General features: G+C 44.2%; 1 protein-coding gene across 1 annotated transcript in view; it reads right to left on the reverse strand.

The window, feature by feature from the left end:
- Positions 1 to 2,742: 2,742 nt before the first annotated feature.
- The window catches only part of LOC123773875 (uncharacterized), a 42,631-nt gene continuing 18,998 nt past the window's right edge, over positions 2,743 to 26,375 (reverse strand). The window contains exons 4-9 of the mRNA XM_069318840.1: positions 26,123 to 26,274; positions 17,558 to 17,639; positions 11,995 to 12,134; positions 10,527 to 10,613; positions 7,253 to 7,377; positions 2,743 to 4,194 (exon numbers count right to left, since the gene is read on the reverse strand). Coding sequence (XP_069174941.1) covers positions 4,128 to 4,194; positions 7,253 to 7,377; positions 10,527 to 10,613; positions 11,995 to 12,134; positions 17,558 to 17,639; positions 26,123 to 26,274 — 653 coding nt within the window. The 3' untranslated portion in view covers positions 2,743 to 4,127. The remainder of the gene's footprint in view (positions 4,195 to 7,252; positions 7,378 to 10,526; positions 10,614 to 11,994; positions 12,135 to 17,557; positions 17,640 to 26,122; positions 26,275 to 26,375) is intronic.

Raw genomic sequence — 26,375 nt, forward strand, 5'->3', positions numbered from 1 at the left:
GCCGCTCCAAGCCTGTTGGACCAAGCTCTCACAGGTCAAGCCTTGCCCAGGGCTTGACTTGTGGAGTAGAACTCCCAGAACCCTATCCAGGTACACTCCAGGGTGCTGCATAATTTTGATGAGTTATGTACGTCACTGGGCAGTCTTCTAAAAGAGGTTGGCATAATGCCCGGGTTTGGATATTAAGCAAGAAGCACCTGAAACCAAGGATGAGCCACCAAGAAGCCAGAAGGACCACCTTTCCTAGGTAGCACTCCAACCTGGCCAGGACCTGGAGCTTCAGCTGGACCTGGAGAAAGAGGTACAGAAATCCCACAGAAGCCAGTTCAGCCAAAAGGCAGTCATCGCAAGGGCCTCCTGCTTTGGTAATGCAACTGCATAAAGAGGAAGGTTCCAATTCCAAGCCAACACAGAGATTTATGTCAGAGATGCCTGAACACCTCGCAAAGCCACAGGAAATAGATGACATCAATGGTTCACTCCATGGAGAGGAAAAGGAATTAGGATAGTTTATCCATGAGGGCTCTGGATATTCCCTGAACCACATGGAGAACCAATCCCTAAGAAAGCCCCCATCTGGCTCAAATGATGAACCACTTGGTTCAGTCTGAATGGAGTCGGAGCACAGAGCCTGGAGGAGTCTGAATCTCCAAAGGAGTGTGGTATGCCCTGAAGACTCAGGCATGCCACACAGCCACAGACCCCTGCACCATACTGCTCGCCTAACAGAAATGAGACGATCAATATAACCCTGAATGGCCTGGTGAGCGTTGGTCACAAAGTTCCAACCCAGAAACAAGGTGCCTGTAAAGACTTCAAGTGAGGTGGGTGGGGGAGAGGCAGGCACCAGGATACTGAATCCCAGAAAGTCTGAAGAGGAAGCTAGCGACACAGCAGCCGACAAAAGTGCAAATTCTCGTCTCTACTGCAACCCAGTTGTTGCAGTAGACAAAAGGGGGCGAAACCAAAAAACCCAGAACAGCCCCTGAAGCCACACCCTGCCCAGTGGGAAAACAACTCGGGCAAAGTTCAGGCTTCTGCACAACCTCATGAGAAACTGCCTAGTCACCCAGCACTGCCCCAATACCAGCATGCAACGGCATTGCAGTTGAAGTAAAGCTACCAGAGGAAGGGGAAAGTAATGCCGACTGAGAATCCCACATGAAGCCTAGCCAAATCTGAGCCTGGGATGGAACCAAATGGCACTTGCACCAGTTCACCAGAAACCCGAAACTTGAAACCTGGAAAGCTGGCAAAAGAAACAGATCCCTTGTTAGCAGACACACTGATTGACTGGGGGGCCCACACCAGCCAGTCACTGAAGTAGACCATTTCATGAACTCCAACAACCAGAGACTAGTTACCATGACCCGAATCAACCTGGTGAAAATGTGGGCAGCCAGATTCAAGTGGGAAGAATCTGAAAGTAGTAAGCTTGATGCCCAACTATAATCCCTAACCGATTCATGAACCCCGTATGAATAGCAATGTGCCAGTACATGTCCCGAAGGTCCAGGAATATCATCTAAGAACCCACTTCTAATATGAGGTGAACCTGGGCCAAAGTGGTCATCTGGAATGTACTGAAAGGGATGTTGTTGTTCAAGGCCGAGATACCAAAGATAAATCAGAGCTCCACTGAGTCCTCCTTCAGAACTGGGAAGAGACGGGACACTCACTGAGGAGACGTGATCGTTTTGACTGCACCGTAACCAACAGAAACATTCTGAAATGACCTGATTTAGGCAGGAGCAAGAGGGCTGCCACCCCAAAAGCCCAGACCCCCTGAAAAGGGGAAGAGATTGACAGACTCCACTGCAGGTCACAAGAAATGACCCGATAAGCTGATAAATCATGAGACTAGGAGCTGGCAAACTGAGCGAGCAGCCACACAACCACCCTGTCAAAGGGTCAAAATGCAAAAGGGCTGGCATGAACCAGCCATGGAAGGTGCATACATGTATGACCTGGAATATATATACTGTACCTGGAATAATGCAAGTCCACCAAGTGGCCTACCTTCACAGACAGCAGGCAATATCCTAACCCTACCCATCCACCAAGAACAAGATCAGAAAGCATGAGTATAAAGGAAGTCCAAAATAGGTCAATGTGATGTAGCAGCAAGAGAGAGAGACTGCTGCTACATCACCAACAACATCCTCTGGAAAGAGGAGGTTGGTTAGTTAAAGAAGGTTTGGTCTCATATGAACCCAGCTGTGGTTTGTATTCATTCACCAACTTTCTGGGTGCTTTCCCTGATGAGGCGGTGAATTATCACCTGCTTCATGCATCTTTGTGAGTGGGTCATATGCTGGAGACGGGCCCCTAAGGTTGAACTGAACTCCATGGCTGATGCAATCCAGTAGTTTGGACCATCTTGGCAAGATTGCTTCAGGAAGCCACAAAGAGCTTCTCCCAGAAAGGAACCTAATACTGCGGCAAAGGCAGAAACGATGATCCGTATACTGTACGTACAAAGTCGGGGGCTTATTTTGAGTGCAATGACTACACTGAGGTACAGAGCTTTTCACTGCTTGGACTTAATGAAATAAAATAAACTGTTACTATTTGCATTGTTTGACAAAATTTAATATCCATCATCCTACTTTACCTGTTATTCCTATTGACTTCGTTTTGTGGGCTATCACTCCATGGTCACATTTATCAAATGCCTTTGCAAAGTGTGTGTGTACCACATCTGCATTCTTTTTTTGTACTTGGCATCATAAAAAACTAAAATACTGTACATGTTTTTATTAGGTAATGCTTTTTATTATAACGTAAAAATAATTACATTATAAATACATAAAAAAAATTGTGGATTTTTAACAGGAATTCAAACTATGGGCATACCTTTTAAACTGTTTGTACCAATTTACAGGTAAAGTTTCATATGCTTACTTTTTTTTTTTAAATTACCTACCAAGTGCTTATATGATCATGGCTTTACAATCCCATTATTGGCCTTGATCTTAATATTTAATTTCACATTTGATATAATTAAGATGCAAGTGGAATGATCTGACAATTCGTGCCTCTTCATCCTAGTAGGAGTGACATTGTTACTAGCCAAATACAGTACTACTGTATACTGTAAATCATTTGGATAATGGTCTTTCATTAAGAAGCATACAAGGTTCACAAAACTAAACATGTATCATTGTATACAATTTTGAATTGCAACTGTAATTAAACATTAAATCTCATTATATGAGAGCAGTGAGATTATATATAAACATTTAACAAATGAATTATACCTATATTTGGCATTTCTCACACTTACCTTCTCTCTGACTTTGATGGGGCAGGAGACAGACTAAGGAATGGTACATTGAGAAGACATGGTGTAAATGTATATAAACTAAGCTGGTGTTGTGGGCCAAGATAATTTGAAGAACTGGTGAGTGAATGTGAGAGAAGTGTAAGCAGCAGCCCAAGAGGAGGACTGGTACATTCAGTAAGTGTAGATGATAATCAGTGCTCAACAAAATGTTGGTAGCAAAAGCAATAATAATACGGTACCATTGTTTATAAGCGACAACTCGCGAGGAGCACCACACACCGCGCCTTGTCTGAGAGGCAGTGGATGATCTACTGCTTCTATGTATGTGTACTGTTGGGGTGCTCAAATGTATACATGCTGTGCTTCTGATGTGTACTGTGCTCAAATGTTGGGGTGCTGCTCTGTATACATGCTGTGCTCAGTTTTGCTGTGTACTGTGCCCAGCTGTTGGGGTGCTGCTGTGTATGTGTATTGTGCCTAGCTGTTGGGTTGCTACTCTGTATACATGCTGTCTCAGTTGTGCTGTTGTGTATGTGTACTGTGCTTAGTTGTTGTGGTGCTGCTCTGTATACATGCTGTGCTCAGTTGTGCTGCTGCTGTATATGCATGCTGTGCTGATTCTAATGCTTCATATACATGCTATGCTCAGCTGTGTATGTGTGCTCAGCTGTGCTGCTACTGCCATGTATGCATGCTGTGCTTTTAGCTGTGCTGCTGTGTACACACATTAAATATAATGGTGCTGTGTATGGGAGGAATGGTGAATATATGGATGCCATTTAATTTATCTTATCCTTTGCTATACTGGAATTATTCATCAATAAACTCGAGGCACTAATATTTATTTCTTACTACCTAACTCTTTGGAGCGCAACGATGAGGCTTCCACTGCTGATACAAGGGCATTTCTGCAAAGAAAGAATACATGGAAATTTTAAGTTATATTTTTAGGAATGCAAATACTGTACCTATAATTTTTCTGTTAAAAAAATATTCTTTAGAAAATTTAAAGAATTGTGAGGATTGAATATTAACACTTGTGCTGCTGACTGCATTCATGAGTGCTTTCTTGTTTACCAGTGTATGGGGAAAGCACCTAGACATGAGTAACTAGATAAAACCTGCAAACATTTGTGCTTTCAACTATAAGAGGTTTGGAGAGAGAGTTGCCTTGTTTTGACAAACTTGGTAAGTCAACATTACAAAAGTAACCTCTACAAGGATGGTATGCCACACTTTCTTGCCTTGCCCTGAATGAACTTTTGGAAAGAGTGGATGCTATAATGACTAAATAGCACTACTTACATTCTTGTCAGTATAAGTGTTAATTACAGCACTTTATAATTGAGGACACTTTAAAGCGAAATGGCACTTAATCAAATACCAGTCAAAGTTCAAATCGCACACACCTGTGTTCTGAATTGTGGGATTCAAGCAAACCATCTAATTGTGCACTACATATATTTAAAACAGACGAAAGGAAACAACAGGTTATTGTAACCCTCCCTTGGAAGGGTTAACGCCAGTCATATCTGGTTCACACACACTTCATATGTGCTACCTCCTGACTCCCTCCTTTCCTGGTGGTGGTGTACAACGAGTGTTAGGCAGGGCGTTTCACTTGTTTATCTCTTAATGGTAAAGGTTCACATTTTATATTCAGCGGCAGGTCAACCCTTGATTTTTTAGAGATTTTTAGGCTTCCAACTCCATCAGTATACGCTGATCAGGCCAAATATCCGGTAGTCCGGCTTTTATGGACATAACTTTAGTCCGGATAGGGATATACAGTAACTTTATCCGGCCATGATTTTTGCTGGATTAGGGCGTTTTCTGGAATCAGCAGCTCCGGATTATCGAGTTTCTACAGTACTGTACATTCATATTAGCCCGGTGAGCTCCAGAGAGCCGTAGGGGCTCTCCACAGAAATAAATAGCATCAATAATGTAGAAATTCCATTTATTGTCCGAATACTATGAGACATGTTTTAAAATGTGTGCGAACTTCTGCCCATTCTCTGTATACCCCACGTGGCATCCTGTCTACGTGTGAGCACCCACCCAAGCTGGAGGCTCACAGCTCGCATGACCTTGCTAGTGACAGCTGCGGCCTCCCCTCGAGTCAAAAAGTTTCCCCAGTCTGGTTATTTTCTCTCGGGTATTTGTTGTTACCAGCTTTATAAACACTGCAAATTGACTTCCAGATGGATACTGATCAAGAACAGAGCCAATCCATGATGAAAGCATTGAAAGAAACAAACGAGGGAAAAGTTATTGAGTTTTTGTTGAAAGTATAAAAAAGTGAGACATATGTTCTTATATGCAAATATCCCTTTACAGCATTCTATTGTGAACCACTTCATACCAAATTGAACGACGTAGCACAAAAATTGAGGTGAGAAAGCTGAAGAGAAAATAAACATTAGAGTTATGAGCTCTCGACCTACCTTGTGGTGCACGGCAGGTCTAAAGTACAGAGAAGTGAGACATATATGTTCTTATATGCACATATTCCTTTAGAGCATTCTATTGTGAACAATTTGATACCAAATTGAACAACAGCACAAAAATTGAGATTAGAAAGCTAAAAAGATTATAAACATTTGTGGGTGGTCGTGAGTTAGCGCGCATTGCTCGGCCTACCTTGAAGTGTGTGGTGGGTTGCCTGCCAGGGCAACAAAAGTATTAAGACTTCCTCATTGGCTGAGAGTGCCAGGGCCAATGACTAGTTCAAATTTATTATAGTCCTAGTGAGAGGAGGAGTTTTCTTGAGCAGGAGAACCTGAGTGGGTGGAACTTTCACTATCTTGAAGGATACGAGACATGTGTGCCAGTGTGACCTTGGGGGTGCTTGAGAGAGTGGGGTGATCTACTATGGAGCCAGAACACAGGCTGAGAAAGCAGTGATGAAGCTATTGTTTGAGTTCCTTGTACAATTTGTAGCCCATTATCCATGCCTCTTAAGGATGGGATGTTACTAGGATAGGGTTAATTAATTTTGCATTAAATAAAGTTACTAAGTTATTCTCCTGTGTATTTTATATATTTTCCCTTAATTATTTCCGAGTCATAGTTCTTTAATTGATTTGGACTTTACCAGTGGTCTTGAGCATTTTTATGAGTAAATACAGTATATCCCCTTTGTAAGTCATGAGTTTAAATTAAAAGTAATTCCATTCATCCAGTAAGTATAAAAAGATAGAATTTCCCAAGCACTCTGTATTAGTTGACTGGTCGTCCTCCTGAGTCAATTAGCCTTATCAAAGTTCTAGGAGTGGTGGCAGCATTATTTGTTTTATGAGTAACATTTCCTTTCATCTGGGCTGTAAGAATGGTCAAGATATGGTCAACACCTTGGTCAATTCCCCCCTTTCCCTGATAACTGGGCGAGGATTTTCTGCTGCAAGGGCAGACACTTTCAGTTGTTTGGAGTTATATCAATGCAATTAGTACCGTGTAAAGGGTAGCAGCAGTGCTTGTTGCCCGGGATACAATGGTGGGCTTTGTTATACCAGTAGGCCTGGTCAGAGACCGAGCTACAGAGACACTGATCCTTAGAATCAACAGGTATATGCCAGGTGGTAACAGAGCTAATGTACCGGGAAACTACAGTACCGAGTGCCAGCCCAGAAAAACTTGCACTCGGAAAGCAATCCGGCAAGTAAATGCCACGGCAGAAGGATAACATCTTTATTATAATATGTCTTTACTACAGTAAGTACAGTATATAAATGTATTCCTTTGTTTTACTCTTAACACCTCATTCTCACATTCTTCGAATATTATCGCTACCTGCCCAAAACTAACTTAGGACTACTCACTCGTGTAAATTATATTCTATTTTAAATTATGCCTTTTAATACCTTTTTTTTGGTTACCCTCTTATTGCTTTATACTTGACCGTTAACATATAATGCAATTTTAAATTATTTAAGTGTTAAGCATGTGACAACATTCAAGTCTCACCTAAAGCCATTCCCCTCTAAAGTATGCATGGCTGTAATAGTGGTGCCTCCTGGTGAGCACACTTCATCCTTCAGCTGACCTGGATGCTTCCCACTTTCAAGAACCATTGTTGCAGCTCCTTTAACCTAGGAAGTGAATCATATTTATATGTGCAAAATTATTAATATGTAAGAGTTATGTCAATGGTTCTGGAGCACTTAGCTGAGCAGTCAGTATTATACATGACATCAATGCTTTAATTTATATGAACAAAACTTAAATGCATGTTTCCAATTTGATAGAAAAATAAGGGAATGACTTTGTTTAGAAATATGCCAAGAAGATTTATTGACAACAATCGATATTACAGTATATAATGTCATCATACCCTGTACATGGCACAAATGCTTACCTATCAGTGATTACAAGGAAGTGATATGAAGGCACAAGCAAAGAAACACCAACACACATTCAAGAGACCAGGACAGCTCAGGAGGAGCATGAGCAGGCCAGAGATAGAAAAGCACATGAGACAATTTGCAAAATGGAGCTGTGGAGGTGTTGACATTCAAAGCAAGCAACAGCGGCTCCACCAAAGCTGAACGATAAGAGGCAGCATGAGATATTGATCAAGAAACTACAACAAAAAAAGGAGAGGACAGTCCTAATTCAGACCGAAAACAGACAGTGAAGAGAGAAATAGTGGCAGAATGAGCGCCAAGTAGCCTCATACTACCACTTAGAAGAAAGATGCAGGTAAGACACTAACAAACCAGCCACCTGCTCACCATGCAAATGGCAGTAGATATGCATCAAACACTCCATTCACGTAGAGCAAAGGAGAAGTTTGAACCATCAAAGTACACCGTCAGGCCAATTTGCTGGAAGAGGAGAGCCCCAAGAAAATGGCCGGGTTGGAACACCGTGCTAGGAGCACCAAAAACCAAGGCTGGGCCGGCTACCTACCGGCCAGAAGGACCACACTCCCTGAATGAAACAACAAACTGGACAACAAGTGAACCGGGGGAAAATGGTAAATGCCCCTCAACTAGTCCAGTCCAGTGGAGAAGCCTCCATTGCAAATCTTGCAAATTGGGTCATGTAGGATGAGAGATGGCTCCTATGTGGAGCCATATAGACCACCTTGTCAATGAATTTGTCAATGGTCCACTCTGTGGAGATGAGCTGAAAATGAGGCAACGCATCTGAGGATACACCCCACACATGAACTTGTGGAGAACCAAACCCCGAGATGCTAGAAGTCGAGCCAATCAAATCATTCGGCTCCACAGGGTGATAGACAAAAGCGACTCCTTGGTTTATACAATGAACTACTTGGGAGCAGAGTGAAGCCAGAGCACTAAGCCTGGAGGAAGCTGAATCCTCCTTCAGGGCATGCCACACAGTCGCAGATCTGTAAATCGTACTGCATGCCTGAGGGAAAAGACTCTACCACTAACCCCAGGCACCTTGATGAATACTGGTCATGAAGCCCTAACCAAGACAGAAGCTCCAAAACCTGTAGGGTAAACTGGCAAAGAGAGAGCTAATGAAGAACAGTTGGGGCCCGGACCTGCAGATCCCAAGTGTAGTGGAAGGGAGAGAACCAGAGAAATTGGTACATCGCCTGGTGTTAAATCCTACCAAGGGAAAAGACAATACAGTCATTGTTCAGGTTCCCACTCAATTGCTGAAGATCCAAACTAAGAGTACCAAACGAGGCCCAGCCAAGTCCGAACCTGGGATGGCACCAACTGGGACTTCCACCAGTTCACCAGGAACCCAAACCTGAAGAGCTAGAAAAGACCAGATCCCTGACCAGCGTACACTTGGGCCGACTGGGGACCAATGCCAGCCCCGTAACAAACCCCCTAGACAGTCCCTGAACCCCGAAGGAATGGGGACATGCTAATCTGCATCCTTGAGGTCCAAGTACACCATCCAAGCTACAGCCTGTAGTAGCAGGTGAACTTGAACCAAAGTGGTCATGCTGAAGGTCGAGCAGGGGATGAAGTCGTTCCGAAATCCAAAGACGAAGGATGTACCAGTGGTCCGCAGAGTCCTGTCTTGGGTCTGAGAACAACTGGGACACCCACTAAATAGACTAGGCCGGCTCGACCACTCCCGAGGAAATCCCAGGAAAAGATGAAACTGAAGAACCCAAAGGCACTCGGAAACGAACGTTGAGGTGAGCCGCACCCATATAGAAAGCATAAAGGGAGTGGGAGATAATAAAACTTCCATCCACCCCCCCAGCAAAAGACACCACAGCCCACAAAGGATCAAAGTGGGACCCGAGGGTCTAACTCTGACGCCTAACGTCCCTGAAGCCCTGGAAATCGCAGAAGAGGGCCCCGTAGCAATGCTAATTTCTACCCCATGCAGTGGGCGTGGACAAGTGGAGTCTAGTGGAGAGACTTCAAAGATAGGGGGGCCTGGCTGGAAGGAAACCCTGCCACATCCCAAGAAACCCTGCTCTGACCAGAAATCCCTCTTGATATTCCAGGGCAGAAAGGGGAGGAAGGGGTGAACTACGCTCCAGAAGGTATGGAAGAGGAGGTGCAAACAGAACCAAGGCAGAAGACATCAACACCTCTCCAATTCTGGGTTCCTAAACACCAGTTAGGGCACCACTGGGGCAACCAACCAGGCATAGAACCCAGACTGCCATAAATGAGCAAGCCAACTCAAAACAGAAGTCACTCAGCATGTCCGAACCACATGAGGAGGGTAGAAAGTAGAGCCACATGGGGAGAGCAAAACCCCACAGAACTCAGGGTGGAAGGTGTCACTGCAACCCGTCCTCTTACAAATAACGTCCCTTTTCTCTCGTATGCGATACGGCCAAAAATTGCCGTAATCCAAATTGGAAATTTATTTTCCAAATAAAATAGACCCAAAACAGCAAGTTTTGGGCCCTCTTAATAGGTTAGGAGGGCAACATGGAACCTAAGGTTTCAAAACATGAAAACTGTTAATTTAAAGTGTCCTTTAACATCCCTTGTCCTTTAAAGTGTCCTTGGTAACATCTCAGATTTCTATGCTACCCTTACCTCAGAGTCAACTATTGGTCCTGGCTCCTGGTAGGCCAGAAATCTCAAAGGGGACTGTTGCAATTTTGTAGGGTTTGGCAAGGAGCTACTGAGTGGACCCTCCCAGAAAAGATAACTTGACAAAATTTCAAGGTATTCCTAACAATAATACCTAATTAATATGCTATGTTTAAAACTCTTGTGTGGGTATGAATTAAGTGTAATGATACTAGAGGTGTAGTGTAATCAACACCAAACCTTACCATTTGAGCAGCTATGGTCTGGGCTAGTTGGCGAGGAAGACCCATCTTCACTCCCCCATCTGCAAGGGCTTCTATGGCAACATATATCTAGTAAAAAAACAAAAACTTTCAGGTTAGTTTATTGGTACTATATTACTGTATTGAAAGACAAATAAGAACATAATTTTTATTATATTAATCACTTTCTAATATAAATGCTGACATTGCTTCAAACCAAGAGACATTAACCCTTTGAGTGTGCAATTATTGAAGCTCAGATACAATAAGTAAAACTTCTTTCTGAAATTAAACAAAAATAGTCTTTCATATTTACTGTATAGTGAAAAAATGCCACTCAGAAAATTACCCAAAATTTTAGTTGCCATACTTTATTCATAGTGAGCTGAGAGAAAATTCCACCAGGTCACTGGTGTTGCCAGTGGCCATGGTAGAAAATGAAGTAGTGTAAAGTATGGCCATCAATACAACTGGGTGATACATACAACATTATTCTAATAATGATTAACATCCATCAGTTCAACAAATTATTGAATAGAGTTTCAGTATCCAATAATTGAAGACACCATATGCTAATAGATGGCAAATCTTTTTCCACTAAAATACTTACGAGAGAGTGGAACTATTCATACAGTTAGGAATTATTAAGCAGTCCCTATGGTGCAGTAGTATCCCCCTGCGGAGCAGTGGAACCCAATTTGACCTGAGCTCACATCCTGGTTGGGAAGGATTGACTAAGTACTAATCCTTAACCTTACGCCTCTGTTCATCCTGCAGTGAATGTGACCCTGCTTGTTAAACAGTTTGGTGGGTCATATTCCAGGGCAAACTATGAATAAGGGCCTGCCCAAAACACTATGCATGTCAGAGACTTTAGAAGAATGTAAGAACTCTTGTATATATAAATAAAAAACCAGGCGTTGAATGTGATGAAATGCCATTTTCTGGGCGAGTCCTGGAGGCTCCCCAGAGCTTACCGGGCTGATATGCATATATTAGACTGTGGCAACAGCCCTTCGAATGGAGTTCTAATGCCTACCGGGGTCCACGAACCAGAACCTGGCCTGTACTGTAAAAATACAGTACTATTGCAATGCATATTTCAAGAGCATTATTTAATACTGCAATTCAGTACTGCACTGAACATAGTAGTCTTTTAAATTCTAGAATACCCTACTGTATAGTACCAGGTATGATACATTCAGGAGCACCATACTGTACTGTGTAATATTGTACATTCAGGACATCATAATGTACAAATACAGCAGTGTATTATACTTTCTGGGGTGTTGTAATTTACTTTAGATTCTGGGGTGTAATGTCCCACAACCACAGAATACCTTATGCTGCACTGTATCCATAAGTCTCCAACTTCAAAAAGTGTGCCTATAGAAGATTCTTCTGTACATGCATGACATACTTATTACCCTTCATTTGAATTGCTTCATAATACAGTGCTATACATACTTACATATGCTGGTCCCGATCCTGCCAAGCCACAAGCAGCATCCATTTGGTACTCAGGAATTTCGGCACAGAATCCAACAGATTTAAACATTGTACTCACGACAGCACTGTCACCGGAAGAAGTGTGTGTGCCAAGGGTGTATACTGAAATATTAAAAATAAATTCACTACTTACATCTAGGAGTTTTGTTTAATATTCTGTGACACAGATGGTGCTAAATAGTCTTCAATTTTTTGTGCCTTATTTTGATAATTATTACAGTACTTCCTTTCTCATTTTAATTCTTTACTATATAAAAAAAATACAATATTGATTAAACTACCAGGGTACTGTATTATTACTGATAACCATACACAAATCTCCATAAAATACTTAACCTCTGTTTATTCTTGAGTAGTGCCCACCCCATGAAAAAGTGGAATTGGGTAATGTTAAAGTATGAACAGAGTAGTGAATATATTTAACACTTTCACGCTCTGGGCGAGCGAGCGCCAGACCACCCCAAGGTAGGCAGCTCGCTACCCGTGAGCGCGCAAGAGCAATAAATGTGTATACTCCTTTCACTCTGGTCATCTCAATTCCTGTCCTAGGTCTTTAATTTTGGTATCAATGTGTTTGCAATAGAAGTCCCTACTGGAGCATATGCATATAAAGTTCAAAAGCCCAGCGTACCATCCGCACCAAACCGAGAAATTGGGCGCACATTACCCACGAGCATGAAAGTTGCAACAAAATGTGTATACTCTTTCCACTTTGGTCACCTCAATTCTTGTCCTAGGGTTTTCATTTTGGTATCAACGTGTTTGCAATAGAATTCCCTACAGGAGTATGTGCATATAATGTCTAAAACCACGACGCGCCCCACCTGCGGCCAAGCCGAAAGCAGGCCGAAATTTTTTAATTTTTGACGCACCAATGCGTCATTCCCGCACATTTGTCAAATACATTTTTGACACCATACTGCGTCATCCCCGCACCAAAGTTAATGGGAGTCCTATGCCAAGCCGCTAGCTTCCTGTCCTCGTCGAGGCCACTAATGTTAGTGACTCCTCAAGTAAATTCAGGTATTTCCATACAATATGAAAGGTTAACCATGTACTGTGTTTGTGGTCTGCAAATACAGTAGTGGAACTACTCACCAAGTGCAACGAAACCGGAAGTGCAATATACAGTGGAACTTCGATTAACAAATGCCCCGCTTTACAAATTTTTCAGGTTACGAGCTCAATTTCTTTGTAAAATTCGAGTTGGTATACAAGCTTTGCCTCACTTGGCAAGTTTGTTGATACATGTATGGGTCGACTGAGCTCGTGCTTCCTGGTGGCACGGGCGAGGCGCGGTTCAGTTTACTAGTGTCTCTTGCCTAGTGACGATCGCACTTGAATTCTTTGTGAAGAATTTAATTGTTTTTGTTTTTTTTTTTGCTTTTTTTGGTTTCTGAACATAAAACCATCGTTGAATGTAATGAAACGCCATTTTCTGGTCGAGACCCAGGAGGCTTGCCGAAGCTATCCAGGCTGATATGTAATATATTAGACTTTGGGATCAGTCAGTGTGAATGGAGTTCATAGGCCTACCGGGAACCATGAGCCAGAACCTGGGCCCCCTCAGAGGCACAAGGAGCAATGAGCCTACAGAATAACATATGTGATTTGGAGCATTCTATGTCTGCCATCGACCTGGTCCGGCACCCAGAAAAGTAAGCATCACAAAACAATCCCTCTATTCTGGTTGAAACTACTGTACTACTGAAAGTCAAACGAGTGGACAGAACTCAAAGAAAAGCAAGCAAACGAGCATGACGTCACCACTTGCTGCACCGCCATCTGCGCAACTACACCCTCTCTGGGAGAGGGAAGGGGGAGCCCTGACCCTTCGCGCTAGCAACCTACACCTTCAGTTCCGAGACTGGATATCAAAATATGCAAAAAAGATGCTGACCAGAAGGAGGGAGGGATGCCAGGGAGCCTCCGAGTCTCACCCAGAAAATGGCATTTCATTACATTCAACACTGGTTTTTCTAGGAGGAACCCCTTTGGCTTCCCGGCGCTGTCTACCCAAAGACATAAGGACAAAAGAGGGAAAAACTCGGGAGGCGGAAACCACGTGCTGGAACCCGATAGCAAGACAACTGGCAACACCGAATGACCCCATGGACGACCCAGGAGATCCGAACCCTGGAACAGGGATGAAGGGAACCCGGATCAACCCAAAGCGCGGCCAAGGCACCCTATCTCGCACCCTATCTCAAGAACGGCGAAGAAGGTTAGGTAGAGAAATAGAAACAATAGAACAAGAATCATACAAAACCCTAGGAGAGGCAGAGCAAAAGGCCATCAGTGAAAGTAGAGAGAAATCCGAAATATTTTTTCTCCTATGCAAAATCAAGATCAAAAACAACATATAGTATCGGGCCCCTGCGAAAGGGAGATAGAACTTTCACGGATGACAACAAAGAAATGAGCAAGTTACTGAGGTAGCAGTACTGACTGTTTTCAGCGAGCCACTAAACGCACTAAAGATTGATAACCCAAATGAATTTTTCATGGATACGATACCAACATCAAATCATATATCAGACGTCACCCTATCCCCACTGGATTTTGAAGAAGCCATAAACAGTATGCCTATGCACTCTGCACCAGGCCCGGATTCTTGGAACTCCATATTCATCAAGAACTGTAAAAAAAACACTATCGCAAGCCCTTCACATTCTGTGGAGACAATGCCTAGATACTGGCGTTATCCCTGACATACTAAAAACAGCAGAGATAGCACCACTCCATAAAGGAGGAAATAACGCAGATGCAAAAAATTACAGACTGATAGCACTAACATCGCACATCATAAAAAATTTTGAGTGCTAAGAAGTAAGATCACAAAATGCATGGAATCACAGCACCTCCATAACCCCAGACAACATGGTTTCAAAACAGGGCGCTCTTACCTGTCGCAGTTGTTGGACCACTATGATATGACACTAGATGCTATGGACGACAAACAAAATGCTGATGTAATTTACACAGATTTCACAAAAGCTTTCGACAAATGTGACCATGGTGTTATTGCACATAAAATGCGTTCAAAAGGAATTACCGGAAAAATAGGCAGATGGATCTACAATTTCCTGACTAACAGAACCCAATGTGTAATAGTCAACAAAATAACATCCAGCCCATCAACTGTGAAGAGCTCAGTCCCCCAGGGTACTGTGCTTGCTCCAGTACTTTTTCTCATCCTCATGTAGGACATAGACAAGAACACAACCTATAGCACTGTATCATCCTTTGCAGATGACACTAGGATCTTCATGAGAGTAGGCAACATAGAGGACACGGCAAACCTCCAATCAGACGTAGATCAGGTCTTTCTATGGGCTACAGAAAATAATATGGTGTTTAATGAAGATAAGTTCCAGCTCATGCGCTACGGAAAAATGAAAATATAAAAACGGAAACCACGTACAAAACTCAGGCAAATCATAACATAGAATTAAAAGGCAATGTAAAGGATCTGGGTGTACTCATGTTGGAAGACCTTACCTTTAAAGAACACAATAAAGTAGCCGTCACAACTGCAAGAAAAATGACAGGTTGGATAACAAGAACTTTTCACACTAGAGATGCTGTACCGATGATCATACTTTTCAAAACGCTTGTGCTCTCTAGAGTAGAGTACTGCTGCACAATGACAGCCCCTTTCAAAGCTGGAGAAATTGCTGACCTGGAGAGCGTGCAGAGATCCTTTACTGCTAGAATCCACTCAGTAAAACTTCTAAACTACTGGGACCGACTAAAGAGCCTAAATCTGTATTCCCTTGAGCGCAGGCGGGAGAGATACATAATAATCTATACATGGAAAATAATTGAGGGGCTGGTCCCAAACCTGCACACAGAAATATCATCACATGAGACCAGAAGACATGGCAGGATGTGCAGAATACTCCCGTTGAAAAGCAGCGGTGTTACGGCCCTACTGGGACGCAACCAGGTTCTTCTCTGATGGGAGTTTGGGTATTCGGCCCCAGGTTAGTAGAGGCTTTCAAGGGGTGTGTTCCGTAACGCAAGTTAAATTAAAGGGGGAGGTTATCTTATCTTGAGATGATTTCGGGGCTTTTTAGTGTCCCCCGCGGCCCGGTCCTCGACCAGGCCTCCACCCCCAGGAAGCAGCCCGTGACAGCTGGCTAACACCCAGGTACCTATTTACTGCTAGGTAACAGGGGCATAGGGTGAAAGAAACTCTGCCCATTGTTTCTCGCCGGCGCCTGGGATCGAACCCAGGACCACAGGATCACAAGTCCAGCGTGCTGTCCGCTCGGCCGACCGGCACCCATACCCGGGAGGGATACAAATGTTCCAATTTATATATATATATTCACCACCACCATAAATAAATATATAACAGTTGCACACGGGGGTTATCACTACACGATTATGTACAGGCTTGTCTTCCTCCGAAGACACAGGATGCTCCACGGTGCTCACTCTGAGAGAGAACTCTATCAACATCAGAGGCCGAGACTGTTCAACATGCTTCCACTACACATAAGGGGCATAACTGGCCGACCCCTCACAGTGTTCAAGAGAGAACTGGATAAGCACCTCCAAAGGATACCTGATCAACCAGGCTGTGACTCATACGTCAGGCTGCGAGCAGCCGCGTCCAACAGCCTGGTTGATCAGTCCGGCAACCAGGAGGCCTGGTCGACGACCGGGCTGCGGGGACACTAAGCCCCGGAAGCACCTCCAGGTAACCTCAAGGTAAGGCCACAGAGGCCATGCCACGCAGGCAATGGCTAAGAGCCACAACCGGACACAAGAAGATGCACCTCCTCCAGAAAACAGCCGTCCCAATCTCACCAGAAAAAAAGAGACGGTTGCAAATGAACAAACCAAATCACCAGAACCCCAAAGAGCAGAAATCTGAGAAACAATCCTGAACTGAAGGGGCCACATCAAACCGAGGGGGAAGAGAGATAAGGGGCATGAGCAGGCCGGAGGTGAAACAACGCCCGAGACAGAAGGAGCAGAAGAAACATGCAGAGTATGACCCCTACCCTTTGTATGTATGACCCCCACCCTGTGTATGCAAAGAACAAGACCCCCACCCTTTGTCACCCAACTCTTAACTATCGGGTACCAGATGCAACTATTACTCCCAATTTTTAGGTACCGGATATTGTGGAGTGAGTATATTGTGGTACCAGATATTTGGTATTGTGGAGCCAGTTCATCTTGACATTTACTTACACTTCATTCCACATGTTTATTTTCTTGCAGATAATGAACCCAATAGTTCTTCACATCTCTCTGGTTCACTGATGACTTTAATTTCCATCTGTGTTCATGCATTGTTTTCCTGTATTATATAATAGCTATTGTATTGAAGGTTGTACCTGACCATCTCCTTTATCCCTCTCAGTATCTGGCACATTACTGTATTTATTCTGGGTTTCTCTTTCGAGTATGATCAGGTTGAGATTGTTTAGTCTGTTACCAAAGTATAACTTATTTCTAGTATCAAACATGTAGCAAAATTCTGGGATATTCAAGTGGAGTATACTCACAGCAGCATCCCTGTCCAACCATTGATGGAGTGTTTGGCATTGTTCGAATTACACGTGGACAGTTTACCAATCTACTCAGCATCTGTAAATATTAATACTGTATCAATACAAGATATATAAATAAACTAGCTGTACCCGGCCACGCATTGCTGTGGCTCAGCAACACATGTGCGTTGCTGAGCCACAGCAAACTTCCCCCGTCTCCCAGTCCTCCCCACCATTTTCCCCCCTCCCCCGTCCCCTCGTCTTCCCAACCATTCCTCACTCCCCCGTCCCCTCGTCCTCCCAACCATTCCTCACTCCCTCGTCCCTTTTTCTTCCCCTTCATCCTCCACTCCAGCATCCCCTCGTCCTCCAAACCATTCCACTATCCCCTTGTCCTCCCAACCATTCTCTATTCCCCTCGTCCTTCCCCAACATTACCCCCTCCCCTGTCCCCTCGTCCTCCCCACCATCCCCCACTCCCGTCCCCTCGTCCTACCCACCATTCCCCACTCCCGTCCCCTCGTCCTACCCACCATTCCCCACTCCCTCGTCTGATGATCAAATGATCTGATGTTCCCATCAGAAAATTGGGACCATCAAATGATCTGGGGCTAGATTCACAAATTAGTTACGCAAACACTTACAAACCTGAACATCTTTTCTCAATCTTTGGCAGCTTTGTTTATGATTATTAAACAGTTAATGAGCTCCGAAGCACCAGGAGGCTTTTTATAACAATAACAACAGTTGATTGGCAAGTTTTCGTGCTTGTAAACTGTTTAATAAATGTAACCAAAGCCATCAAAGATTGAGGAACGATGTACACGTTCGTAAGTACTTGCGTAACTGCTTCGTGAATCTGGCCCTAGATGTTCCCATCACTGAAATATAAGAAAAACAGTTCAAAAAAACAAATGAAAAATTAAAAAATTAAAAAATAAACTATACTCACGAAATGAATGGCATGGTAAACAACATAGCTCAATTCCAAGGCAATGTCACACAAAATAATTAAATCAAAATTAAAAAATCAAAATTTATGAAAATTAAATTTATCAATGAAATCGGAAACACTGAAATGGAATCGTAACATATTCAGTATAGCACGTGTTGGTCTTATGTGCAACAGATGGCGCTGTTTTTCCAAAAACGCATGTTTTTATCTGTCACAGGGGTGGCAGGTACATAAAAAGACGCACCAATTTGAATGCAACGTTGTGTCAAAATTTCAAAGCAATCGGTGAAGAACTTTTGGAGATTACAGCGTGTGTTGCTCCTATGTCCAACAGATGGTGCTGTTTTTCAAAAAAAAAAAAAAAAAAAAAAAGCATGTTTTTTTCCTGTCAGAGATGAGGCATGTATATAGTATATATATAAAAAGATGCGCCTATTCGAATGCAACGTTGTGTCAAAATTTCAAAATAATCAGTAAAGAGGTTTTGAAAATTTCCCTCACATGAAAAGAATGTTTTTTTGCCATTACAGACGTGACATCTATATAGTAGGTATATGGAATGGAACGTTGTGTGAAAATTTCAAAACATTCGGTGAAGAACTTTCGGAGATTAGCACTTATGCACAAACGAACAGTTCCATTTTTATTTATATAGATATAGTGTGATTAAACTATATTATTTCCTACAAGAAAAAACTAGCATTGAATGTAATGAAATGCCATTTTTTGGGTGAGACCCGGAGGTTTCCTGGAGCTTATCGAGGCTGATATGAAACCATTAGACTTTGGCATCAGTGTGAATGGAGTTCTTAGGCCTAACAGGGACCACGAGCCAGAACATGGCACCCTCAGTGAGGCACGAGGAACAACGGCCTATAGAAATGCACATATGAATTGGAACATTTTATGTCTGCCATTGACCAGGTCAGGCATCCAGAAAGGTAAGCATCCCAAAACAAACCCCCTATTCTGGATGAAACTACAGTACTACTAAAAGTCAAACGAGTTGACAGAACTCCCCCCAAAAAAACAAGCAAACAAGCATGACGTCACCACGTTGCCACGCTGCTGTCTGTGCAGCTCCCTCCTCTCCGAGAGGGGAAAGATGGAACCCCAGACCCTTTGTGCCGGCGACCCACACCTCCAGTTCAAAGGCTGAATGTCAACACACAAAAAAAATCGCGGACTGAAGGGAGGAAGGGAGGAATGCCGGGGAGCCTCAGGGTCTCACCCAGAAAATGGCATTTCATTACATTCAATGCTGGTTTTCTGGGGGTAGCCCCTTTGGCTCCCCAGAGCTACTTACCAAAAGACAAAAACAAGAGACTTACCCGGGATGCGGTCGGCACTCGCCTCTAAACGCGAAGTCGAGACAACTGGCTGCAACCACCGACACAACGTGACACAGGCCTGACTAGGCCCCGGAACATTGACCAGGTAGCGCGCAACCAGGACCCTGTTCGACCGCAAAAAAACCACACCCGAATGTCAGCACAAGATACGTGACCGAAGACGGCAGCAAGAGCAGCAAATTTACGAACATCGTGGGCACGGGGGATAGACTGCAGGCTGGCTAGACTGAATAACCTTGTGGACAACCTGGAAGACCCAAGCCTGGAACATGGAAGAAGGGAAACCAGATCAACCCAAAGCGTGTCCCTGGACACAGACGCCGTGGCGCGCAAATAACGGCAGAGAGCTGCAACTCGACACAACCCATGATGCACCCCTTACCTGACCAACCAAGCACCAACAACCCAAGGACCCCTCCGGAAAGCAGCCATCTCATTCTTCGCCAGAAAAGAAGGAGATGGCCGCAAAAGAATAACCCTATCACCACAGCCAAAAGAGCAGAAACCTCTGTGCCAGAGAACATGAAGCTCCACGACCCGACCCCCAGGGGGCAATGCCAACAGGAAAAAAAAAAAAAGAGCCTTGGAGAGAGAATCCTGAAACGAAGGGGCCACTACAAACCGAAGGGGAAGAGAGTTAAGAAAGCACCCTGTCTAACGACCAGGACGGCTCAGGGGGTGCATGAGCAGGCTGAAGGCGAGATAACACCCCGAGACAGCTTGCAAAATGGCGCAGAAGTAACATCAATGCTGAAAGCAAGACGCAGCGGCTCCACCAGTGCTGCACGATACGAGGCGACAGTACTCGGCATAAGATGAAAGCCCTGAAACAGCCACAAGAGAAAGGACAAGACCACCACCTGAACAGAAAGCGAAGTACACCTACGAAGAGACAAAAAGAAATGGAAGGACCGCCAAGAAACTTCATACTGCCCCCGAGATGAGCACGCAGGTGGGACACCATCAACAAAGCCACCTAATCACCATACAGATGGTGATAGACCCCGAGTCAAAAATACCAGATGTGAAGACTCGAGGACAAGATCGAATCAGTCACATAACGAACAAGACCAATCATCTAAAAAGAGGCGGAGCCACTCGAAACCTCCCGAGTTTGGACACCGAGCAAGCAGCGCCTGAAACCAAGGCTGGGCCGGCTAGGACGTGGAGTGACAGCAGAACTGGGGGAAAGAGGTACTCAGCAAACTGAGTACCCTCAAACTTGCACAACGCAAGAGGAGACCCAGGGATCACATCCGTCGGACTCCTAGCGCCCCCGCTGGGTTTCCCAGGGCCCTTAGACTGGTATCGCTAATGGTAAGCCCAGGCAGGGTACTGCGAACCAGCGCCCAAGTCTACCAATCAAAACTGCTAAGAGCTGAACCCTCTGGACGTGTCCACTCACGGACGCCTAGCAGGGGGTACCACCCAGAAACAGAGATATATAAAACCTAAGTCAGAGACAGGGGGCCATGAACCAAAAGGCCAGTTCCCCCCCACCTCCACCAGGCAGGAAAACAAAAACATAAGAAAAATGCCGCAAGAGGACAACGTATCCCAGGCGAAACAGAGCCGGTCGCTATAATAGGTAATAACTAGCCGTGCAGTACCCTGCACCCCTACTAGTGCAAACTACCCCTTACCCTAAGGACAACAAGGGAGGAAGAAAACTCCCAGCACACTCAGGGTGGTCAATTACCATGCAGCAAAAGACCAACAGAGGTAGACCTCAAGGTGACTTGTGGAAAATAACCCCAAGCCCCAAGGGCAGTACTTACAGGGCACTTAAGGAAGGGAACCCTAAGCGCATGCAGCCCGAGCACCTGTGAAGATTACTCCCAGCTCACGCACCACCCCGAAGACAGCACTAAACACAAGGCCTAGCACTGAGACAAGAAACAGGAGCAGAGTCACACGACCAAGTCACAATCACATCAGCCGAGAACTAGAGGTGTGGGTTGCCGGCGCCAGGGGTCTGGAGCTCTCCCTTCCCCCTCCCGGTGAGGGGGGTGGGGCTGTGCAGACGGTGGCATGCCAACGTGGTGATGTCATGCTTGTTTACTTGTTTTCCTTTAGGGAGTTCTGTCTACTCGTTTGACTTTTAGTAGTAGTTTCAACCAGAATAGGGGGTTTGTTTTGGAATGCTTACCTTTCTAGGTGCCTGACCTGGTCAATGGCAGACATAGAATGCTCCAAATCACATGTGCATTAATTTCTAAAGGCCATTGCTCCTCATGCCTCTCGGAAGGGGGGGGGGGCAGGTTCTGGCTCGTGATCCCCGGTAGGCCTAAGAACTCCATTCACATTTACTGATGCCAAAGTCTAATAGTTTTATATCAGCCTGGATAAGCTCCTGGGAGCCGAACGGGTTCCCCCCAGAAAGGGCATGTTTCTAATGTAAAATCAATTGAAACAATATATAAACATACATAAATCAATATTAAACAGAGCTTTTATCTACTAATTATGAGCAGCAAGGCTAAATTATTGTGTAATGTAGAAATTACACAATGAAAAGAAAAACTGACAAATGTTAAATATTTTAGCCGAACTATTCAATGTTAAGACCTTCAAACAGATCTAATTATATATTAACATGAGGTTTTCCAATGAAAGAACTTTAGGTTTTCCTATGTAACTAAGAACTGTTGCCTTACTTCTTACATTTACACAACCATAACCCAGCATGCTCAAGTTTCCTATTGATGCATGCTATTAACCCTTACAATCTCTATCCTCAATGTATGACAATTTCTATAGGGTACCAGTCATTATCATTAGGTTGTTTTGAGTTTTTGTCCCAGTACAAAATTTGAACAGTACCAAAGCACCCATAATTGCCAATGGCATCACCCCAGCAGTTACAAGAGACCACTTGTGTACATCAGAGGAGCTCCCTGGATATTTCAAATCCTTAAATATTGTAGAACAGGTTGATGACCATGAGTGGTGTCCCAAGAAACTGAAATGTGTCCTGAATTTGAAAAATAGGCGAGATAAAACAAATGTGCAAGGGGACGTGAAAAAAAAAATGGACAAGAAAAAGTTGCCATAGAGTAAACAGTGCTGACAAAATTAAGAAATGACTGCCGGCAGGAAAAAATCAACAAAAACACAACAGAGCTAGATTTTGGTGGATTCAATTAGGAAAGTATTAATATAAGTTCTGTTTGGACTACCAGGGGCACAAAGCCAGAACCTGGCCCTCCACTCATAGAGGCAGAGAGAGCAGGTGCCACCTGCTCTGCACCCCCCCCCCCCCAGGGAAAGCATCCAGAAAATCAGAAAACCAATACAAACTGCTGGATTCAAAGAGACCAAAGCCTCAAAACTGCCAAACAGATTCCCCCAACAATGTGAAGAAACTATCAAATCTCTGGGAACTAGCATGAGTTCGTTAGTACTGCCCTCCCACCCCAACCCTCTGCCAGCTGGGTGGAGCTACAACTCCTGGCCTCCTTCAGTCCCTGACAAGTTCTAAAGCAGATATGCAGAAAACACCCACTGACCAACACCCTGGAAGGGAAGGAGAAAATATGGGAACTACCAGGGAGCACCCAGAAAACCAATGCTGAATGTAATGAAATGCCAATTTCTGGGTGAGCCCCTGTGACTGCATGAAGCTGATATGGTACAACTACTAGGTTGCATCAGCTGCAGTTCTATAGGCCTACCTAGGGACCTACACCAGAACCTGGCCTCACCCTCACCATCCTAGTCGTTTCAGCATTGTCTTGGCACCTTCCCCTATATGTGGCTCCATTCCCCAATCATGAGGCCTCCACTGTGAATCCCTTTTAACTAGACTTTATCTCCATCTTTACAACCAATGGGTGGCTCCTTTTTAAGGTGCATTCCTCTTCTTGACAACAGTATGAGGTTTCATGGGTGCTCCTTTCACCACTTCCTATCCCTTCGTCATTGAGCTCCTGTTTCTGAGCATGTAGTGCTCTCCTTTCTTCCTTGGATTTTTCTGGATTACCATCTTATGTCAAATACTGTCACCTTTAAAGCATTTTTTGGTTTCTCTTGCCTCCAGTTGTTGAGTTAGGAAGCTTCATGCCCTACTCAGGAGGCGAAATTTGTTCTTTTGGCTCTGGCAGACGTTATGTTTTTTGTGGTCGACTCCTCCTTTTCTGTCAAAGAATTAGTTGGGTGGTTTCAGGAAGGGGCCCTTTGGTCATTGATGCTTGGTTGGTTTGGCTGAGGGAGCATCATGTGTTGTGTCCAGTAGCAGCTCTCCACAACTACCTATGTGCCCCTGATTCTGCTTTGGTGGATGCCTTGTGCACCGATCCTGTTTCATTCATCGCCTGTTCCAAGGCTTGTACTTCCCAGGTTGTCTGCAGTGCTCTTAAATCTAGCCAGCCTGTGGTCTACTCTCGTGTCCATGACATTCAGAAGCATGCCGCTCTTTTGGCTGTTTGTGAACAGGTCCAGGGCTGATATTCGGACACGGGAGTTTTGGTGGTCAAACTGGTTCTGGCGGCCTAGTATTTAGTGCATATTCCTAGGCCTTGGTGCCCTTGGGTCGTCTCTCTCAGCTGCGGGGTCTTGTCTTTCTCCCGACTCCTACGGTGCTCTCTCCTCCCTTGTAGGTTTCTATTTTTTCTTCCTTCTCAGTGGAAAGTTAGCTTTAGGATGCCACAGGGGGGCTCTCCCCAGAAAACCAGCATTGAATGTAATGAAATGCCAATTTTTGGGTGAGCCCTTGGTGGCTTCCTGATCCTCTTCCTCCCTCCCAGGGCACTGGGCTAGTGTCTACATCTGCTCTAGAACCGATAGCCCAGACCCTGGCAGGCAGTGAGCTACTCCCCTCTTCCCATTAAACAAGTAGGGCAGGTTTGGCGAAGGAGCTCGTGCTAGTTCAGAGAGAATTTGATTACTGTATTTGTTTATACTGGTACTGTATAGTGGACTGTCACACACAATGACACACAACTCAAATATTATAATTATTAGTCATCATTATTATTATAATATTAATATTGTAATAATATATAACAATTACATTATAAAAATATATATACAGTAATTATTTTAATATTATAATAATATATACAGTTTTATATATCATAATATAATTATTGTTATATATTATTGCGATATATATAATAATAATAATAATAATAATAATGATATTATTACAATATTTGAGTTGAGTGTTGTTGTGTGTGGTAGTCCCCGGAGGACTCCCAGTCCTTCCCCCGGAGGTTCTGCAGGGCCCTCAGGGAGGCTATCAGCAGGTTATCAGCCTGCTGTAGGAATAGTACCAGGGGTGGCTCTTCAGGTCCTCGTCCTCGTGCACGAGCTCGTGCCTCTGGCGCCTTACAACCAGCTGCTACAGGTATACAGGTAGATGTGACTCAACAGCCTGAGACGGTAGCTCATCTAAGGGAAAGAAAACCCTGATATCAAACCTCCACTTCCTCGCAGCCATACACGCTTTTGAGACAGGCTTCAGGAGTCAACCTCGAAGAAAAATCCAGAGCTGGAGCCCTTAAGGCAGTTCGTTGTTGACTTCAACCTCATTCTGGCAGCTCCTGCGACGGCGCTGAAACCAAGTGTATTGGCGTTTGCCTTTCCTTTGGACAATTTCAGCGACATGGAAAGGGGGACCTGTTGCATGGGTAACAGCTTCTTCATATCGACCTACCCAGGCTTTGCGCCCTGGAGAGGACACTCCAGCCTCGGCAACCAGAGTGCAACTCCATATAGTCTCCCAAAACAACAGGACGCCTACTAGTTGTGGGAGTTCTTCGGGCAGGTTTTGAGGTTTCAGTCTCTTTTCAATCCAGCAGTGGTTTGTTTTGACTCGGTGACTTTGTGGTTGCCTTTCCCCAGTGAGGAGGTGAAAGGTCACTGCTCCCAGTGCCCCTGTGAGGAGGGGGGGGTCTGGCTTTGGTCCCCGGCAGGCCTATAGAACTCCACGCCTGATGCAATCTAGTAAATGGTAACCATCTCAGCGTTTAGCTTCAGGGGAACCAATGGGGCTCACCAAGAAACTGGCATTTACATTCAATGCTGGGTTTTTTCTATTTGCATTCCAATTTCTTCCAGGCCCATGCTTCTGCAGCCAATACAAAGTGGAAAGTAGGTTTGTACCAGTGATGATACAGCCGTACAGCTGGTGTGGAGAACGCACTAGAATGTGTTATAGAGCTACTACTGTGATGATGTGTTGATGGGTGCAATCTTTATGACTCCCCACCCCCCATGTAAGTGGGATATGGGATATTAATAATACTAAAAACAATTAACAAATCAACTCACCTTTTCTAAAGTTTCCAGATCAAAACCTGTGACAATAGAAATGAAGAGTGGGTCGTGGCCTGTATCCAGAGTATTCAATTCACTTATCATTTGTGTTAGAAACTGAGGCTTCACACACAAGAAAATTACATCACACGTCTGCACAACTTCATCTGCAAAAAGTGAATCAATAACTAAATCATAATTAAAATGGGTTGGTACAAAATTTCATTATTAGATAGGTAAAATTAATCAAGCTTGAATACATATAAAG

Source organism: Procambarus clarkii, chromosome 91, assembly GCF_040958095.1.
Source record: "Procambarus clarkii isolate CNS0578487 chromosome 91, FALCON_Pclarkii_2.0, whole genome shotgun sequence".
Classification (NCBI taxonomy): Eukaryota; Metazoa; Arthropoda; class Malacostraca; order Decapoda; family Cambaridae; genus Procambarus; species Procambarus clarkii.